Source organism: Psammomys obesus, unplaced genomic scaffold (assembly GCF_907164565.1).
Source record: "Psammomys obesus unplaced genomic scaffold, mPsaObe1.curated_primary_1811, whole genome shotgun sequence".
In the NCBI taxonomy this organism is placed as follows: domain Eukaryota; kingdom Metazoa; phylum Chordata; class Mammalia; order Rodentia; family Muridae; genus Psammomys; species Psammomys obesus.
Window position 1 is genome coordinate 19,361,057 of NW_026594428.1, and position 18,466 is coordinate 19,379,522.

Consider the following 18,466-nt stretch of genomic DNA (forward strand, 5'->3'; position numbering starts at 1 on the left):
TCTGTAGTTATGTCACCCTTTTCATCTCTGATTTTGTTGATTTGGATAGATTCTCTCTGCTTTTTAGTTAGTTTGGCTAAGGGTTTGTCTATCTTGTTGATTTTCTCAAAGAACCAGCTTTTTGTTTCATTGATTCTTTGAATAGTTTTATTTGTTTCTAATTGATTGATTTCAGCCCTGAGTTTGATTATTTCCAGCCTTCTGCTCCTCTTGGGTGTATCTGCTTCTTTTTTTTCTACGGTTTTCAGTTGGGCCATTAAGTTGTTTGTATGTGCTGTTGCGAATTTCTTCTTGCAGGCACTTAGTGCTATAAATTTTCCCCTGAGCACTGCTTTCAGTGTGTCCCATAAATTTGGGTATGTTGTGCCTTCATTTTCATTGAATTCTAGGAAGTCTTTAATTCTTTCTTTATTTCTTCCTTAACCCAGCTGTCGTTGAGTAACAGGTTGTTCAGTTTCCATGTACGTGTAGGCAGTTTGTTATTTCTGTTGTTGTTGAGGTCCAGCTTATGTCCATGGTGGTCAGATAGAATACAAGGGATTATTTCAATCTTTTTGTATCTGTTGAGGCTTTCTTTATGACCAACTATATGGTCTATTTTGGAGAACGTACCATGTGGTGCTGAAAAGAAGGTATACTCTTTTGAGTTTGGATGAAAAGATCTGTAGACGTCTATTATGTCCATTTGATTTAAGGTCTCTGTAAGTGTTTTTATTTCCCTATTTGTTTTCTGTCTAGTTGATCTGTCTCTTGGTGAGAGTGGAGTGTTGAAGTCTCCCACTATTAGGGTTTTAGGATCAATGTGTGATTTAAGCTTTAATATTGTTTCATTTACGAATGTAGGTGCTCTTGTATTTGGGGCATAGATATTCAAAATTGTGATGTCCTCTTGGTGGATTTTTCCTTTGATGAGAATATAGTGGCCGTCCTTATCTTTTTTGATTAACTTGGGTTGAAAGTCTATTTTATTAGATATTAGGATGGCTACTCCCGCTTGTTTTCTGGAACCATTTGCTTGAAAGACAGTTTTCCAGCCCTTTACTCTGAGGTAGTGTTTATCTTTGTTGCATAGGTGTGTTTCTTGGATGCAACAGAATGATGGATCTTGTTTCTGCAACCATTCTGTTAGTCTGTGTCTTTTAATTGGGGAGTTGAGTCCGTTGATGTTGATAGAAACTAGTGACCAAAAATTGTTACTTATTTTAGATGTGGTGTTGGTGGTGTCACTGAGTTTCATTGCTTGTCTTCTTTTGGTTTTTTTGTTGTGTAGTTATCTATTTCCTCTGTTTCCTTCGATGTAGTTGTTTTCTTTGGTTTGGAGTTTCCCTTCTAGTAACTTCTGTAGAGCTGGGTTACTATGTAGATATTGTTTAAATTTGGTTTTGTCTTGGAATATCTTGAATTCTCCATCTATGTTGATTGAAAGTTTTGCTGGGTATAGTAGTCTGGGTTGGAATCTGTGGTCCCTTAAGGACTGTATGATTTCTGTCCAGGCCCTTCTGGCTTTCATAGTTTCTGTTGAGAAATCTGGTGTGATTCTGATAGGTCTACCTTCATATGTTACTTGGCCTTTTTCCCTTGCTGCTTTTAGAATTTTTTCTTTGTTTTGTAGGTTCAGTGTTTTGACTATGATGTGATGTGAAGAATTTCTTTTCTGGTCTAGTCTACTTGGTGTTCTGTAGGCCTCTTGTATGTTTATGGCCATCTCCTTCTTTAAGTTGGGAAAGTTTTCTTCTATAATTTTCTTGAAAATATTTTCCGGACCTTTGAGCCTGATGTCTTCTTTTTCTTCTACTCCTATTATTCTTAGGTTTTGTCTTTTCATGGTGTCCTTGATTTCTTGGATGTTTTGTGTTTGGAACTTTTCTGATTTTATTTTTTCTTTGAGAGACGTGTCAGTTTCTGCAAGTGTATCTTCGGCTCCTGAGATTCTTTCTTCCATTTCTTATATTCTGTTGGTGATGCTTACCTTTGTAGTGCCTGATCTTTTCTCTATGTTCTCCAGCTCCTGGTTTTTCTCTATTTGTGTTTTCTTTATTGATTCTAATTCTGTTTTCATGTCTTGCACCATTTCCTTCATCTGTTTGAATGTGGACTCCTGCTTTTCAATGATAGCTTCTATTTTTTTTTCCGTTTCCTCTCTATGTCTCACTAATTGTGCCTCTACTTCTTTGGGTATAATTGCCTGTATTTCTATGAGAGCTTTGTTTATTTCTTCTTTATTTGCCTTCATTTGTGTGGACATTTCTTTGAGAGCTTTGTGCATTTCTTCTCTGTTTGCCTCAATTTTCGTGGTCATTTCTCTGAGAGCACGATTTGTTTCCTCTTGGTTAGTCTCGATTTCTTTGGTTATTTCTCTGAGGGCTTTGTTCATTTCCTCTCTATGGGCCTCTAGTAGCTGGAGAAACATAGTTTTGAGGTCGTTTTCTTGTCTATCTAGTAAATTGAAGTGTCCATTGTTTTGTGGGGTTGCTGGTGAGGTCATTGTGTCCTGATTTTTGTTGGGAGTGTTCTTACGTCTGCCTCTAGCCATCTGCTTATTTATAATCCTCACTGGTTGTTCCTCGAGATTGTAGTTTGGGCTATGATCCTCTCTTTCTGTTTTCTGGACTGTTTTTTCAGGAAGATGAGAGAGGTTCACTGCTTTGGGAGTGTGCACTTTGTTTTCAGTTTTGCCTAAGTAAAGAATGTGATGCTGGCGCTATTCGCGTGCACTTTTAGCGGGCGCAGTGTGCATGCGCGGATTCTCTGATTATTACAGTGGCCTGCAAGCCACTATTACACAGTTCTGACTGAGATCCAGGGATTGTCTGCCTGGATTACCCTGGTGGACCCACAAGGCAGAGGCTTCACTGTTGGGGTCGCTATCCCAAGAATCCCTCTGATGCCCACACTAGGAGTGTGGGTGCCAGGGATCTCATCTGGTTGCTTCTGTGGAGAGGCCCTGGGTCTGGGGCAATCTCTCCCTAGAAGGCTCATTCACTCTCTTGCAGGACCAGTTGGAATGCACAGAGGTTCCCCTTGCTCGCTACTCTCTGTTTTGGTCCTGCTGCGGAAGTGCACGGGTAGGCTATCAGTCAGCTCTGTGACACTGTGGCTGCAGAACTCGGTGTCCACCTTTCCTGTGTGCTGCCTCTTTGTCCTTTCCCTCTGCCAGGAGGGGTTATGTTGACTGGTCCCTGGGTGGCGCGGGAAAGAGTTAGGGTGAGTGTACTCAATCCCAGATCCCGGGCCCAGATCTCTCTGCCAGAAGCAGCCTAGCGGTAGAATCTATGTTTGCTGATCCCAAGAGAGTACAGGGTAGGGTTGAGTGTCTTCAGATCCAGAGCTTGGGTTTCTCTGCTAGGGGCCGCTGGAGAGAGGGTGTTGTGTCCTTGGCAGGCTGCCTCTCTGTCCTTCCCCTCTGACCTTCTCCTCTGCTAGGTCAAGCTTATGGAGGTGCTCTCAGGGGAGTGCCAGCAGGGGTTGGGGCTTCTCAGTCGGATCCTGAGCTGGCGGCGTTTCTCTGCGGGGGGGGGGGGGGGGGCACCGGTGATAGAATTTGCTGCTAGACCTTATTGCGCTGGACCCAGGATAATCTCAGGACGTGTAGAATGACCACAGTCCCAGATCCCGAGCTGTAGTTTGTTTGCTAGGAGCGGCCGGCAGCACTGGAGTTCCGGCACTGTGAAGCTGCTGTGTGCCTCTTTATCCTTCCACTCCACTGCAGCAGGGTTATGGCGGCGTTTGGGGGAGTGCCCAAAAGGATTGGGTTTTCTCAGCCCCGATCTCGGGTGGGGTACAGACAATGTGGTCTGTGGCAGATTCTGCTGGATGCCTCCTGCCTCCTCCGAAGAGGAAGTAGGGATTTTGAGCTGGGCGCGCAGCTGAGATCCGTGCGCGGCAGGAGCTCAATTGTGATGGTGGCAGGTACCCGCCGCGGTCAGAGAGACCTTCCAGGGAAAGACTGGGTGATTGGTGACCAGTCTGGCAACTTTCCTTCCCCGTTGGTTTTTTTTGCGACTGGGACTCTCAGCCTCAGGCATCCATGTGCCCACCAATCAGCTTGGGAAACTGATCGGGACAAGCAGGCTTGCAACACCAGCCTGGAGACCCAAAGCCTGAGTTAGCCGGGTTCTCTTCCGGGTTCTGGCTGGGCAGCCGAGAGTGGACCCGACCGATTCCCACGCCGTGGGAGCCTCCCCTCACCTGGGAAACACGATCCACAATCGATCGCTGTTCTTTTAGGGCCCAGAGTTCAGTCTCCTGGTCGCTGCTCGGAGTGTGTTGTCCTGCTTCTCAGACACGGTGTTCTCCCGGTGCCGCCATCTTGGCTCCTCATCCCTATATCTTTCATCTGAGTCTTTCTTCTTTCTGTGGGAGTCAGCCCTCCATGACCATAAGCTCTAAAGAATAATGTTCTTTCTACATTACCTGGAGCCCATAATTACTTTTTACATTTTTATTCTCATCTTCCCCACTGCAATGCAACTTCCAATATGGTGGAGACTTTAATTTTATTCCTTATTCCATATTCTATGCTTAGAATAGTGCCTCCCACACACACACACACTGAGTGATGAGAAGAAAGAAGATAGAAGGAAGAAAGAAGCAGGGAACATGAGAGTGGGGAGGGAAGGAAACAAGGAGGGGAGGAAGGAAAGGAGCAACAGCGATCTGGAATTCCACAGAAAAACTTGAAATAGAGCTGAAGGGAACAGAGCAATGACCTGAGACTCCTTTCATCCCCCAAGGGCAGCACACCTGGCTACAGCTCCTCACTGTTACTCACAAGGGATTCTTGTTTTTAAAGACTTTGAGTTCTGCACATGGAAGACTTACATTCAGTGTATCATGTTTCTCCATTATTCTATTTGCTGCAGTGTGAATAAACTTCAGTGTATTGAATGGAGAAGGGGAAGTGCAAAAGTACATTAAAAGGATAAATGCAAGAGAAGGGACAAGTATTTAGAAGTGACTTGAATATTAAAGGCAACAATTTTAGTCCCAAAGATCAACTGCACATACAAGTGGAGAGATGAAAAGTATGGAATTTAAAGAATGATTAGTCTGAAAGAGCCTGGTGTATTTCAACCACCATGTTGTGAATTTTAAGTGAAATACATTCCATATCAGCTTTACATAGGCCAGGCCAGGGCCCAGGAAAGATTCAGAAAGAATGCCTACTTTTCACGTCCAAGATTCTCTTTCTTATTTGATAGATCTTATTAAATATACAAGAATGTGAATACATGCACATGTTTCTAAAAGTGAGAACTGTTTCCCTGATAATGAAGTGTGAAGCCCTCCTTCGGAAGGGCATTAAACTATTGCTCACTTTCATGATGACTATATCAACTTGAATGTCTGCGTGCGGAACACTGCAGCCTTTACCTGCTGACAAACCTGCCTGCATCCATTTGGCTGCATGTGAGAAAGATCACACTTTCTTTCTAGCAGCTAACTGATTTGAATATAAATAAGCAACTTCTTCCGCCTGTCAGTTCCCTCAAGAATATTTAGTGCTGTCTCCTTTAATGAGTGCTCATTACAGATGAGTGCGAGTGAACACATTTAATCAGGGTAATACAGGGTAATGATCATGTGAATTTCTCCACGTCGGGTCCTGCTCCATCTGTTCCAAGCCATTTGTCCATGTAAAACTGTCAACGTTTTGAGCCGCTGACTGACAGGTGAAGCCAGACGTGTGTGGTTTGGTCTCAGTACCAGGGGTTCTCTGGTATGCTTTCTTCCACTAAAAGACCTCCTGAAGGACCCAAAGGAGCTCTTTCTCTCTCTCTCTCTCTTTAGGAGCAGCTTTTCTTTCATTTGTTTCATTGATAATTAAAATGTTTATCTCACTCTTACCTAGTGCAACAATGCAGCCAAGGTCTGCAGCGACCTTGATTGACAGAGTTGGCTACTCAGAGGGACTGGAAGACCTGACCTTGGAGATTTCTTCTCAATAACCGATGGCCAGTTCCTGGTGATGAATGTGTCATTCAAATAGCAACCCCACCTGCTCTTATTTCACGTTCCCTCACGGTAAGATGTTTCAGGGATGGAGGAGTAATTTAGTGGTAGAGCCCTTGCCAAGCAAAAGCAAGGCCCTGGGGGCAGACTCAAGAACCACCAATAAAATGGCCAGATGGGCTTTTGTGGTCATGGCTTAGCTGATAAAACATTTACCTTGCAAGTATGAGGACCTGAGTTTATTTCCCCTAGAACCCAGATAAGTAAAGTTAGGTGTGGTGGCAAGTGCTTATAATCCCATTCCTAGAGAGGTGGGGACAGGCGGGTCTTTGGGGCTCACTAGAGAGCCAGCCTAGCTGAATCTGTGAGTTGTAATCCATTGAGAGACCCTGTTTGAAACAACAGCATGGCTGGGACCCTGAGGAACAACGTACCCAAGCTTGACTTCTGATTTCCAGTCACACCTGCACACACACGCACACCTTTGCACACATGCACCTGCACATATATGCACATTGGCAAACACATACACATTTGTGTAGACATAAACACACACACAAACACACACCACACGAAGACAGGGCTGTCTCAGACAAGCTAGTGGCAGCGCTTGTCCTAGGGCAATGTGCTTTTGACAGCTGTTCTTGTTGAAGCGATAATGACAAAAAAAAAGCTGTATCTTAAGCCTTGCGAATTGTTTTTTACTCTCTTGTCTCTGTTCCTCAGGATGGTTCTAACAAGTTACCATAAACTGTCTGAGAATCCAGTGGGCTCTACAGATGCTACAAAGCAAGACACAAATAGGGTTGGGCATGGCTGAGTCCTCTGAAGACTGTGTGTTCCCTTTTTTGTTTTTCTGTCAGTGCTAAAAGATTATACTGTTGTTCTGGACTCAAGCCTTCCTTAACTTGTGTTACTGTGCATTCTTGTGATCCAGTGTGCAGTAGTAAACTATTTGACCCATGCTGCAGTCACACCAAACACTGCCTCATGTTGTAAATGTCATGGCAATGCTAGAACAGAGGAACTGTTAGTTCCTCTGCTGTCCAGGAAGAGACAGAAACAACACTTGCAAAATGACTTGTGTCTCACCCTCTGCTTTGTAGTTGACTTGGGTTCTGCTTCACAAAACAAACAATGAATGGGTGGATGGATAGATAGATGGAGGCATGGATGGGTGGTGAGTGAGTGAGTGAGTGAGTAAGTGAGTACTGAGTCTGGTGGTGCTTAAGGCAGATCACTCCTCTTTGCAATTGGCATGCCAAGTACAGTGGCAGAAAGTTTGACGGAAGGAAGTCCAGGTCATGGGTGTTTGGAATTCTTGGCTTCACTATTCCATGGATGGAGCCTCTTCCATTTTGCTTTCCTAGTCAGCAAAATGCAAAATAAAAGTGATTTGCAGTTGGGGTGTTTCCTTTCAACAGTCAAAGAAGAATGAGTCTTGTCCCATCATCATGCCCCAGTCTGGATATGTGTAAGAGTGACCAACCCAAACTGCCTCCCTGAACTTCTGATTGAAGTTGGTTCCCCCATCTCATCAAAGATGAGGCAACCCTGCCTGAAACTGTTAAAAACTCATAGAGCAATTGTGTCATCAGGAGAGTGACTGCCACTGTTACTTCTTCCTTCCTTGTCTTGTTGTCTATAACTAAGGATCTAGTGAGAATCTTTCCTGATCCTTCAGAGAAAAGCAACGCATATCCAGAAGGATGTATGCCTTGTTGCCAGGGTCTGATAAGCATATTTCATTAAGTACTAAGTTGGAAGTTTTAACTTCCCTAGCATCTATAAAATGTCCTCACTTTTCACTCTGCTGATGATTTGTCTAAAGAACTTAGTTTTATGTCATATTGAACACAGAATTCATTCTTAGTTAGGGTTTCTAGTACTGTGAAGTGACACCATGACCACAGCAACTCTTTGTGTGTGTCTTTTTTATTAATATTTTTTATTTTTAAATAATTTTATACATTCACTTGTATCCCAGCTGTAGCCCTCCCCCTCTATCCCTCCCAATCTTCCCTTCCCTCCCTCATCTCCCTGCCCCCTTCTGAGTCCACTGAGAGGGGGTATCCTCCTCTCCTTCTGTCTTAGGACCATGCATGGATATAACCTACAACCCCTGCTCAGACATAGCCCATGGTAGCTCAGTATCCAAATGGGTTCCCTAGCAAGGGGGACAGGAATTGTCTCTGACATGAACTCATGAGCTTCCCCTTCGCCCTGAGAGAGGAGTAACCTTGCTAGGCCACAGCTAAGGACATTGCAACCATCCTGAAGATACCTGATAAGCTAGAGCACAGCAACTCTTATAAAGGAAAACATTTCATTGGGGCTGGCTTACAGTTCATTTTAGTCCATTATTGTAATGGTGGGAAGCATGGTGGCACATGGGCACCTAGTGCTAGAGAGTAGCTGAGAGTTCTACATCCTGATTGGCAGGCAGATACATCCTGCTGGAAGAGATAGCCTCCAGGCCTAGCTTGAGCTTTTGAAACCTCAAAACCCACCACCAGTTACACACTTCTACCAGTAAGACCACATCTACTCAAAGAATAATCAATAGTCTTTCAAATAATCCTTTCAAATAATGCCACTCCCTAAAAGCCCATGGGGACCATTTTTATTCAAACTACCACACCTTAGAGTGACACTTGGAAGCTGCATTGTTCTTGATTTTTTTGGCAGAGCGGTTTTCAATCAGGGTGGTTTTGTCACCAGAGTCATTTGGTAATATCTGGAAATGTTTTTGATTGTCACAGGCTGGAGATGTAATGTGTTGGTAACGTCTAAGAGTCAGAGTCAAGTCTGTGAGATCCATCCTGCATCCATTGCACAGGACTTTCCTCCACCCACCAAATCAAACAATTTTCCACTTCAAAATGTCAGTATAGTTGCAGATGAAACAAATATGGTTTAGCTCAACACGTGGCACATGATAAATATTAAATGCTCGCTTGTTTTTCTCTAATTTGTGGGACAATTGTAGCAGCAACCATCACTTGCCCTTATAACTCCCAGCTGTTCATTGTTCTGGAAGAAAAATAGAACAAAGGTTTCAGACCCTGGATCATCAGCAGATGGTGATCCACGTGGATCCTGAGTGAGTCTTCATTTTGTCATGCATGACCTTCCTTAGGCTTTGCCCAGTGTCTGTACATACATGCAAACTGTATTACTGAACTCTGTTTACATGTGTGTTGCATGTTTATGTCGAGGGTGGAGGGTGTTCATTTGTGTGAAAAACCAGAGTCCAACCATGATCCTCAAGGATGTGGTTTACCTGTTTTTATGAGATTTGGCTGAAATGGATCTGTAGGGAAAGCATTAGACTGAAGATTTTGCTAAGCTGGCTGACACATGAACCCAAGGATCAGCCTGTTTCTGCTTCGCTAATGCTGGAAGGAAGGTAAGTATGTGATCACTAAAGCTGGCTTCTCTTAAAACTGCGACTTCTGGGGGATTAAACTCAGGTCCCCACATTTGTGAGGCAAGCACTTTGCCAAGGGAGGCATCTTCCTAGCATCTATCTTGCTTGTATTTTTATCATGTGTGGTTTATTATTTAACAGTGTTTGAGGTTGTCCTGAATTAATGATTCTGCAGTCTGGGGTACTAATGTGTAGAATCTTACATTCCTACTCTGATGATATCACTATGAGAGAAACTGTTTGGATTTTTCATGTTGCTTGAGGATGCTTCAATAGCATTAAGTAGAATCATAATTAAGTAAGGCTAGCCATGAAGGAGCTCTTCACTAGCCACCTAAAGGTGTCTGGTTGCACCATTTACTTATGATGACTTTGAAACCTACGCAGACCTGGAAAATGCAAAAGCTATCAGTAGGACACAATTTGTTTCTATGGTATCTCTTCCTCATTTGACTGTCTTTGAGTTGAAAAGGAAGAACAGTAAACAAATGAGCTCCACTTTCCTCTTCTATTGTCTTCCGTGTTAGCATCACCTCTAAAGGGGACCTGGTCTAATGGAAAGAAAACAGAAATCATAAATGGAAGAGCCTGTGCAGAACTCTTGCATCATTTAAAGAAGTCATTGGTTTTTCTCTTTAAAATGCTGGAAGGTGTCATGCTCTTTCTCTTTCTGGCCGTGATGGTGCAGTTTTTCACTGGGGTCCTGGCAAGTGGCTTCATTGTGGTTGTCAGTGCTATTGACTTGATCACACACAGGAAAATGGCCCCGTTGGATCTGCTTCTTTCTTGCCTGGCAACTTCTCGGATCATTCTGCAGATGTGTGTCTTCCTTGTACAACTGAGTCTACTATATTTGGTGAAATACTCTTTATTTGTTGATAATATTACCTTTGTCTTATTTATAAATGAATTGAATCTTTGGTTGGCCACATGGCTTGGCGTTTTCTACTGTGCCAAGATTGCTACCATCCCTCACCCATTCTTCTTGTGGCTGAAGATGAGGATATCTAGGTTGGTACCATGGTTGATTCTGGGGTCTGTGTTCTGTTCAACTATTACTGCTATCATCCATAGCAGAGAGACTACAACAATTCCTAAACAAACCTTTACAAGCTTTTTTTCTAAAAATGCAACTCAGTTTGGACAGATAAATGCCACACTACTCTCGGTCTTCATTCTTGGGCTCACACTTCCATTGCTCATCTTCATTGTTGCTATTCTGCTCTTGATCTCCTCCCTGTGTAACCATAGCTGGCAGATGAAGACTATGGTAGGTGCCAGGGAATCCAACAGATATTCCATCATCAGTGCAATGCTGTCCATTCTACTGTTCCTTTTCCTTTATTTCTCCCACTACATGATAGTTGTTCTGATGTCTACTCAAGGCTTCCAGTTTGGAAGAGCAAGCTTTCAAGTCGGCATGTTGGTGTTTGGTATATGCCTCTCATTACACTCGATTGTCTTAATTTTAGGAAATCCTAAGCTGAAACAAAATGCAAAAATGTTCATTGTCCATTGTAAATGTTGTCATTGTGAGAAAGCTTGGATCATTTCGAGGGCAGTGCCTGCTACTCACCACTCAGCCACCAAGACATAAACATGCATAGTACCATCTTAATCATCCAGCCTGAGGCTTAATCCTAGGTTGGCTACTCTTTCAAAAAGTTAAATTGGTTATCAAAGAACAACACATGCTGGTGGATGACATCAAGGTCCGTATTTCAGTTGTCATGTGGAAGCCTCAGCTTGCAAGATGATGTCATTGAGGAAGTAGAATGGTTGGAGTATAGATCGTTCTGGATGGTGGTGCTGCAGTGCATGGGAATCTGTAGTTTTCTCAAAATAAAAACTTTAAAGAAGAAGAAAAGCACAAGATTGAACTTTTAATACCCGTGGACAGAGTGCTCTAAAGTCATGTGTTGGTTGCTTAGACTCAGACACTGTTCCAGACTTGGATGGGTTGACTGTGTATATCTTGATTACAAAAATCAAATCTTTTCTATTTCTTTTTTTTTTTTGTTGTTGTTGTTGTTGTTGTTGGAGTCACAGCACTCACTCTTCTTCAGGTCATAAAGAAAGCAGAGGACAGCCAGGCCTTCTCACTCCTTGTGAAAAAATTCACCTACTCCAAGAGGAGAACACTTAGTGACACATTTCACTGACCGAAAATAGGGATAATAGACAGTGGAAGAGGAGGAGGAGGAATAGACAGACTTTTAAGAGGTAGATGAGGACAGGGAAGAAGACAAGGAGAGAAGAAGAAAAAGAAGAAGGAACTTCTCATTTCCTGTAGTTGTACACCCTCAATAGACCCTCAAAGACTTTTTATTTCTCATTTGTGCACTCAGCCTGGGGGTCCTTTGGACTGATAGTATCAATTTGACATTCTCTTACCACATGTCTTCCTAATGAAGCAACATCAGTAGGTATGGATGGAGCTCATAGTGTTTCCATTCGCTTGAAGTCACAGACACATTTTCTGTTTGGAAGATGACTTTGGAAACTAAGCTAATTAAAGTGTGTGTGTGTGTGTGTGTGTGTGTGTGTGTGTTTGTGTGTGCGTGCGCGCGCGCACATGTGTGCACGCACGCGCGCACAGGTACATGCATACCCACACTTCTAAAGCCAATTCAGAATCCCTTTGCTTTGGGGCAAATGTATAAAAAGGTGTCTCATGAATATCTTTACTTTGTAGCTCAGGTGTGATAATGTAAAATGCATCTGGATTTAGAGTTGACAGTCACCAGGAGGGAAGATTAAGCCACAGAGTTCCTAACCCAAGACATGTTACTCACAGTGGAGATGCTTCAGAAGATCCAAAGATGGGTGCATCCTGTTTGGAACAGAAACCGTGGTACCTTGCATCTCTCCATGGTTTCAGACTTAGTTCCCCAAGGAGCAAGCAGCAGCCTCCACTTTCCTGCTGCCCCTGTCCCCTCACACTGTGTGTCAGGTTCATAGCTAACCCTGAACTCAGGCAGCTAGTTAGTTCTGGAAGGCATGTACTCTGGAGGTGATATAGCTCTCTCTTGAAGAAAGGGCAAAGGAGAGTTGCTTGCTTTTCTTGGGTCTCAAGTTCAGTGAATTCCTGCTCCTTGACTCTTTGAGATATGCACTTGCAAGTGGGCAGAGTGGGAGCAACTTCAACCATTCAGGAAGAAATGTGCAATTATACAATTTGCTTGTGATTTGTTTTTTCAGATACCATTTTTTTCTCATTCATCTTTTCTTTGTATATATCAACTGTAGAAAACAGTGGGTCCTACTGTGACACTTTCATACATGTAAATAATCAAATCTGCCTTGAAACCCTCCTTTGTCTAATCCGTTCTCTGTCCCTTTTCCTTTTCTCAAACAGTTTCTCTTCTATATTTATGTCTTTTTTAAAATCTGGCTTCTATATGTGAGGGAAAACAGGACAGTTTGTCTTTCTGAGTTTGTGCGTAACATGGTAATCTCTAGTTCTAGTCATGTACTTGCTGATGGTGTAAGTTTACTCTTCTTGATGCCTAACACTCTGCCAAGTCCATTGCACCTATACCACATTCTCTTTGCTCAGTGCTGATGGGCAGGCACATGGGTTGGCTCTTGTCTATTGTGAATGCTACTATTCTATGTCAGATTCTGATTGTATTTCAGCAGCCCCTGAATGCTAGCTAATGAGATGACTTTTTTAAATTGTTTATTTAACTTTTATTAATTACACTTTATTCATTTTGTATCCCCCCATAAGCCCCTCCCTCCTCCCCTCAAGGTTCCACCCTCCCCCCCTTTCTGCATGCATGCCCCTCCCCAAGTCCACTGATAGGGGAGGTCCTCCTCTCCTTCTTTCTGATCTTATGACTAAGTATAATGCTAACATTAGTAAGAATTTTTGAGGAAATACAGAAAATAATAATTAAGCATTCTGAAAACATTTCACAGTCAACTTTCCTCCTAAACTCTTCTCTGGTTATCTTCTTTCTGGTGTTGTGGAGGAAACCATTGCTCAGTTTTAGAATAGAAACACTTCACTGGCTTCATAGTTCTTAGATAGTCTTTGTCTGGTTTGCCAGCCCTCAACACTATCTGTCCTTCCTTGCTCTCTTGCTTCAAGAGCTGGGCTTGACCTGGTTTGGAGATATTTTCATTACCAGATCCCCGGGCTCCTGTGTGAAATTTCATCTCCAGTGAATGGAAACATCACTAACCATGGTATTCACGGTATTTAAAGGTGGTGACTCTGGGAGGTGATTTTGGTAAGATAAGGTTGTCTGACTATGGCTCCCATGATTGGTCCCTGGTGGATTTATCAGAAGAAAAGAGACCAGGGGAGGATCATGTATACGCTTCCTCTGCCCACCATGAGATGCTGTGCATTGCTACCAGACTTTGCTATCAGAAAGCCATTGTAAGGTGTCACGCCTGATATCGAACCTGAACCAAAACCCAGGTTAATCTCTTCTTTAATTATTTATTTATTTTTGGTGGGGTGGTGTTAACAAAACTGGTCCATAGAATGGTGTTTTTGGTGATGGAAATATACTGAGGCAGGGATGAACAGTGTGGATCCTGGGAGCTGTGGCCACAAGATCTCCTGCATGCTCTACCAGGAAATCTCATAACTGAGTTGCATCATTGTGGTGTCCAGTTAAGCGTGGTACAGGATGGAAGCTCTTTTTGAAAAGGGACCAGCAGAAATATTCTGCTCTGTTTTGGATAGAGAGTGGACATGAATCCCTAGTAGAGTACTCTCCATTCTTGGCCATGACATTCCCAAGCCTCAGGAGAGCTTCACAGCTTCTGGAGATGAAAGATGTGACATCAGTTGAACATTCTGACTCTGTGGGTCTATATACATGGACTTTAAAAACCATTAAATGTCATAATTTGAATATTAAAATAATAAACAATCTAGAATGTCTCACAAGTGATAAATATCTCATAAATTTTTTCTCATGGAAATGCAGCAATTGCTTGGCGAGAGAACACTCTGGCCTTGGAAGAGCTCAGCAGACATTAGCACTTAATGACTACCTTTGGACTTGAAGCTAATGATTTCTTGAAGCTAATAGCCAGCCATTCTCGGTCCTCCAGATAGCTCAAAGGTTACACCCAGTTGAATGTTTATAGTCTTATTTTTCAGATTATGAATATTATTTTAATTTCAGGCTTGGGTAATACAGCCTTCAAAAATTTGCCCATGGATAGCTCTACCTTTTTTGAGTGAGACAAAACAGGTCATCAAAAAGATACATGAAAGTTAGAGAACCTTTTCACTGTGGAAATTGATTTTGGTATTCAGTGGATGACAGATGTTTTGGACAGATGGCACCATATTGGACACAAACCCAAATGGACAAGGCAGGGAGAGTCACATGCTTTAAATGATCTTCCTAAGAAACAGGTACAGGGTCTAGTGTTATGCATTGTATTAACATTAGAGCTGTATTCCTTTTGTTATTATTTATTATTATTATATTACCATTTGCCACCTCATAGCTGTAGACTCATCAGAAAAGTTCACACCATAGAAATATATGTTTACACCATAGAATCACGATGGTAAAGCATCGGAAGTTTATGCAAGTTCACAGCAACACAAGGGCATTGGATTCACTGCCTTCTTGACATACAAATGAACATCCCATTCTTGATACATTAAACCATCTGATGTGTCCCACAGACACCTTTCCAGCATTTAATAATGTCCACTTTTAAGACGTGATGTTAACATTTGGATATGTGGCTGTGACATCTGGAGCCACTTAATCTTTTTTGGCTGAGCATCAGAAGTTGGTGATTTCATCCTATCTTTCAAAGCGTATTCAAATCAATGATGCGCACACAGGTTTCCTTTTATTCTGTGCTGTATTTGTTTCTATCTTAAATGTTTCATAGCACTGAATCAGCTAGCTGGCTACAGAACACTAATAGCATGGCTATTTTTTTTTAAGTGACTGAAGGTTCCTTTAATTTTCCCTATAAGCTTTCTGAGAAAAAGAGATGCAGTGTAACTGTTTTGTTTGAGGATGCTCTGAAACAGAGCATGTTAACTTCTCTTAGCTAAACTTTCCATCGATTTAGGAATATAAATATGAGACTGATGTGTGACAGGGTATAGTGTGCATCTGGGAGCAAGCGGGATGAAGTCTGCTAGCCAGATTGAGCCTGGCTCTTGATGAGCACTCACTGAACAAGCCAAGTTGCTGAACCATGGGAATGTCCTGAGAGGACAGGCAGGCAGAAAATGGTGCAGGACCCAAGGCAGTGACTACACATGAACCAGGACCTCATGCAACTGTCAATGAATGACATCCGGACCCAGTCTGCTAATTTGGACAACAGATGCTTCCAAGTATTCCTTCACTTGAAATGCCACATAATTATAGCAGGACTTCCTCAGGTTCAACAGCAGAAAACAATGACAAGGAGTCTTTTAATATAGTTTAAAGCTTAGGCCTTATGTTGGGCAGTCTCCAGCTAGCTTTCTAGCTTAACCCTACTAATCCTGTCGGGTTAGCTAACCACAGTGTGGTTAGCTCTACCTCTTTGACTCACTGTAGCCCATTCATTCACCTGTGTTCTCTGGCGAATCCTTTCATTTACCTTCTTTTCCAAATCTCTCTCCCCCCTCTCTTTCTCTCTCTCATTCTGCCTCCATTTCATACCCAGCTATTGGCCATCAGATCTTTATTAGAACCAGTAGGCAAATGAGGAAAAATGAATATTATAAAAGTGATGAGCCATAGAAATAACAATACTAAGATCTGGCTATATTGTAGCTCTCTGCCGGTTTAGCAATATACAGAGACACCTTTACACAGTGACTGCTACATACACTGGCTTTAGAAACCCTGTCCAGATGTAATTTTTGACTAAAAGTTCAGCTTCTTAATAAATTCACTGGAACATTCGTAACTACTACTATGAAAAAGCAAATGCAGTTTCTAAAATGAAGACTCAGACTTTGATCACAGGTATGAGGTTTCCAGTGATGCTTTCCTGGGGAATAGACTGAAACAACCAGCTGTAGCTCTCTGGGATGAAGCATCCTTGGGTAAGACATGATTTCTGTAGTGCCATTAGTTCATGGGTGAGCCAAACCACTGAGTTTACAAAGCCAGAGGTTTATCTCATTGGGTCGCCTCATAAAAAGGAATCGCCAGCTGATCCTGGTCACTATGTCAATTCTGAAAAGCCTGTAAGCACCAACCAGAAGTAAGTCTCAATTTCTCCATCTACAAAGTGGAGAGAAGAATGAAGGGCAAACGGAAACAACCCTCATCCCCATTCTAGCACCAGGAACATCGCTATAAGAATAGGGGCTGCCATAACAACTAGCAACAGCATGATACAGAATAGTCAAAATGTGGGAACAAATTCACTATAGAGTTTGCCTCTCATTCTTTATTAGTAATTGTTACACATGCAAATTCTCATGGTTGTTGACATAACATAGTGAGATCAGTTAGCACGGCTCATATCCTCACAAGAGGATAACCTCTTGAGATTGGCCAGGCAGTAAGGAAGCAGGTCACTGGAGAAGAATGATATATTCTCTCTCTCTTTCTCTCTTTCTCTCTCTCCATCAATTGCCTATGACTCTTCTTCTAGGGATGACAATTTAATTAACAAATAAGAGATCATAAATTAGAGAAGGAGTAGGAGGGATATGGGAGGAAATGAAGGGAGGGGAGGGAAGGGGAGGATGACTGAACTCCAGTATTCATATCAGAAATTCTCAGGAAACAATATGGGAACACCCTGAATGCCCATTAACAAGTCAGGGAGCAGAAACCCGCCATATGTCCATTCCATGGAGTATTATTAAGTATTTTATCAAAGGATAAAGTGTATGCTACAACAGGGATGAACTTTGAAGACATTATACTAAGTAAAAGAAGATTGTACATTGTACAATGTACAATCACACATATGTTTTTAGAAAAAAATTCCTCGCAGCCCTGTCTGGAAAAAAAAAAAAGAGTGGAAAAGAGTGGCAATTGTCTGCTTAGCTGCTAATCTTGTCTGTCAGCTGAGACACAAGCTGGTTCCAATGGGGAGGACTCACAAAAATCTCACTGTGTGTAACCCACAATGAAGGTGCTATCATCTGTACTTGTCTATGAGCAGATGCAATGGCACAAAGCCATCCAACCCAGCCTCTTCTCTCTTATGAGCAGAATTATTTTCATTGTGGCATTCATGTATACATACACACACGTTACTTGCACTGTAACATTTAAAGGAGTGCTGTTATCTAAAATATATAAAGAACTCAAGAAGTTAAACACACAAAAAAAAAATTCAATTTTAAAAGGGGGTACAGAGTTAAACAGAGACTTCTCAACAGAGAAATATCGAATGGCAGAAAAGCACTCAAAGAAATGCTCAACCTTCTTAGTCATCCAAGAAATGCAAATCAAAATGACTCTGAGATTTCACCTTACACCCATCAGAATGGCTAAGATCAAAAACTCAAGTGACAACACATTCTGGAGAGGTGGTGGAAAAAGGGAAATCCTTTCCATTGCTGGTGGGAATGTAAACTTGTATAACAACTATGGAAAACAATCTGGCACTTTCTCTGACAATTAGGAATAGCGTTTCCTCAAGATCCAGCTATACCGCTCCTGGGGGCATAGATCTGAAAGATGCTCAACCATACAACAAGGACATATGCTCAAACATGTTCATAGCAGCTTTACTCATAATAGCCAGAATCTGGAAACAACCTAGATGTCCCTCAATGGAAGAATGGATACAGACATTGTGGTACATTTACACAACGGAATACTTCTCAGCAATTAAAAACAAGGAAATCATGAAATTTGCAGACAAATGATGGAACTAGTAAAGATCCACTTATAAGTGGATACTACCCATCTAATTCAGGATAAACATATTAAAATCTACAATCCTAAAGAAGCTAAACAAGGAGAACCCTAGGGAAGAGACTGAAACCTCATCCAGAAGGACAAATAAGATAGACATCAGAAGTAAGAGAAGACAGGAAGTAGGAACAGGACAGAAGCCTTCCACAGAGGGTCTCTGAAACACTACCCATCAGGGTATCGAAGGAGATGCTGAGGCTCAAAGCCA

The 18,466-nt window shown here is 42.2% G+C and overlaps 1 protein-coding gene across 1 annotated transcript; it reads left to right on the forward strand.

The window, feature by feature from the left end:
* Nucleotides 1–10,022: 10,022 nt before the first annotated feature.
* On the forward strand, nt 10,023–10,979 carry Tas2r1 (taste 2 receptor member 1). The gene has a single exon (XM_055619011.1). It carries the CDS (start codon nt 10,023–10,025, stop codon nt 10,977–10,979), a length of 957 nt encoding a protein of 318 aa, XP_055474986.1.
* Nucleotides 10,980–18,466: the final 7,487 nt, after the last annotated feature.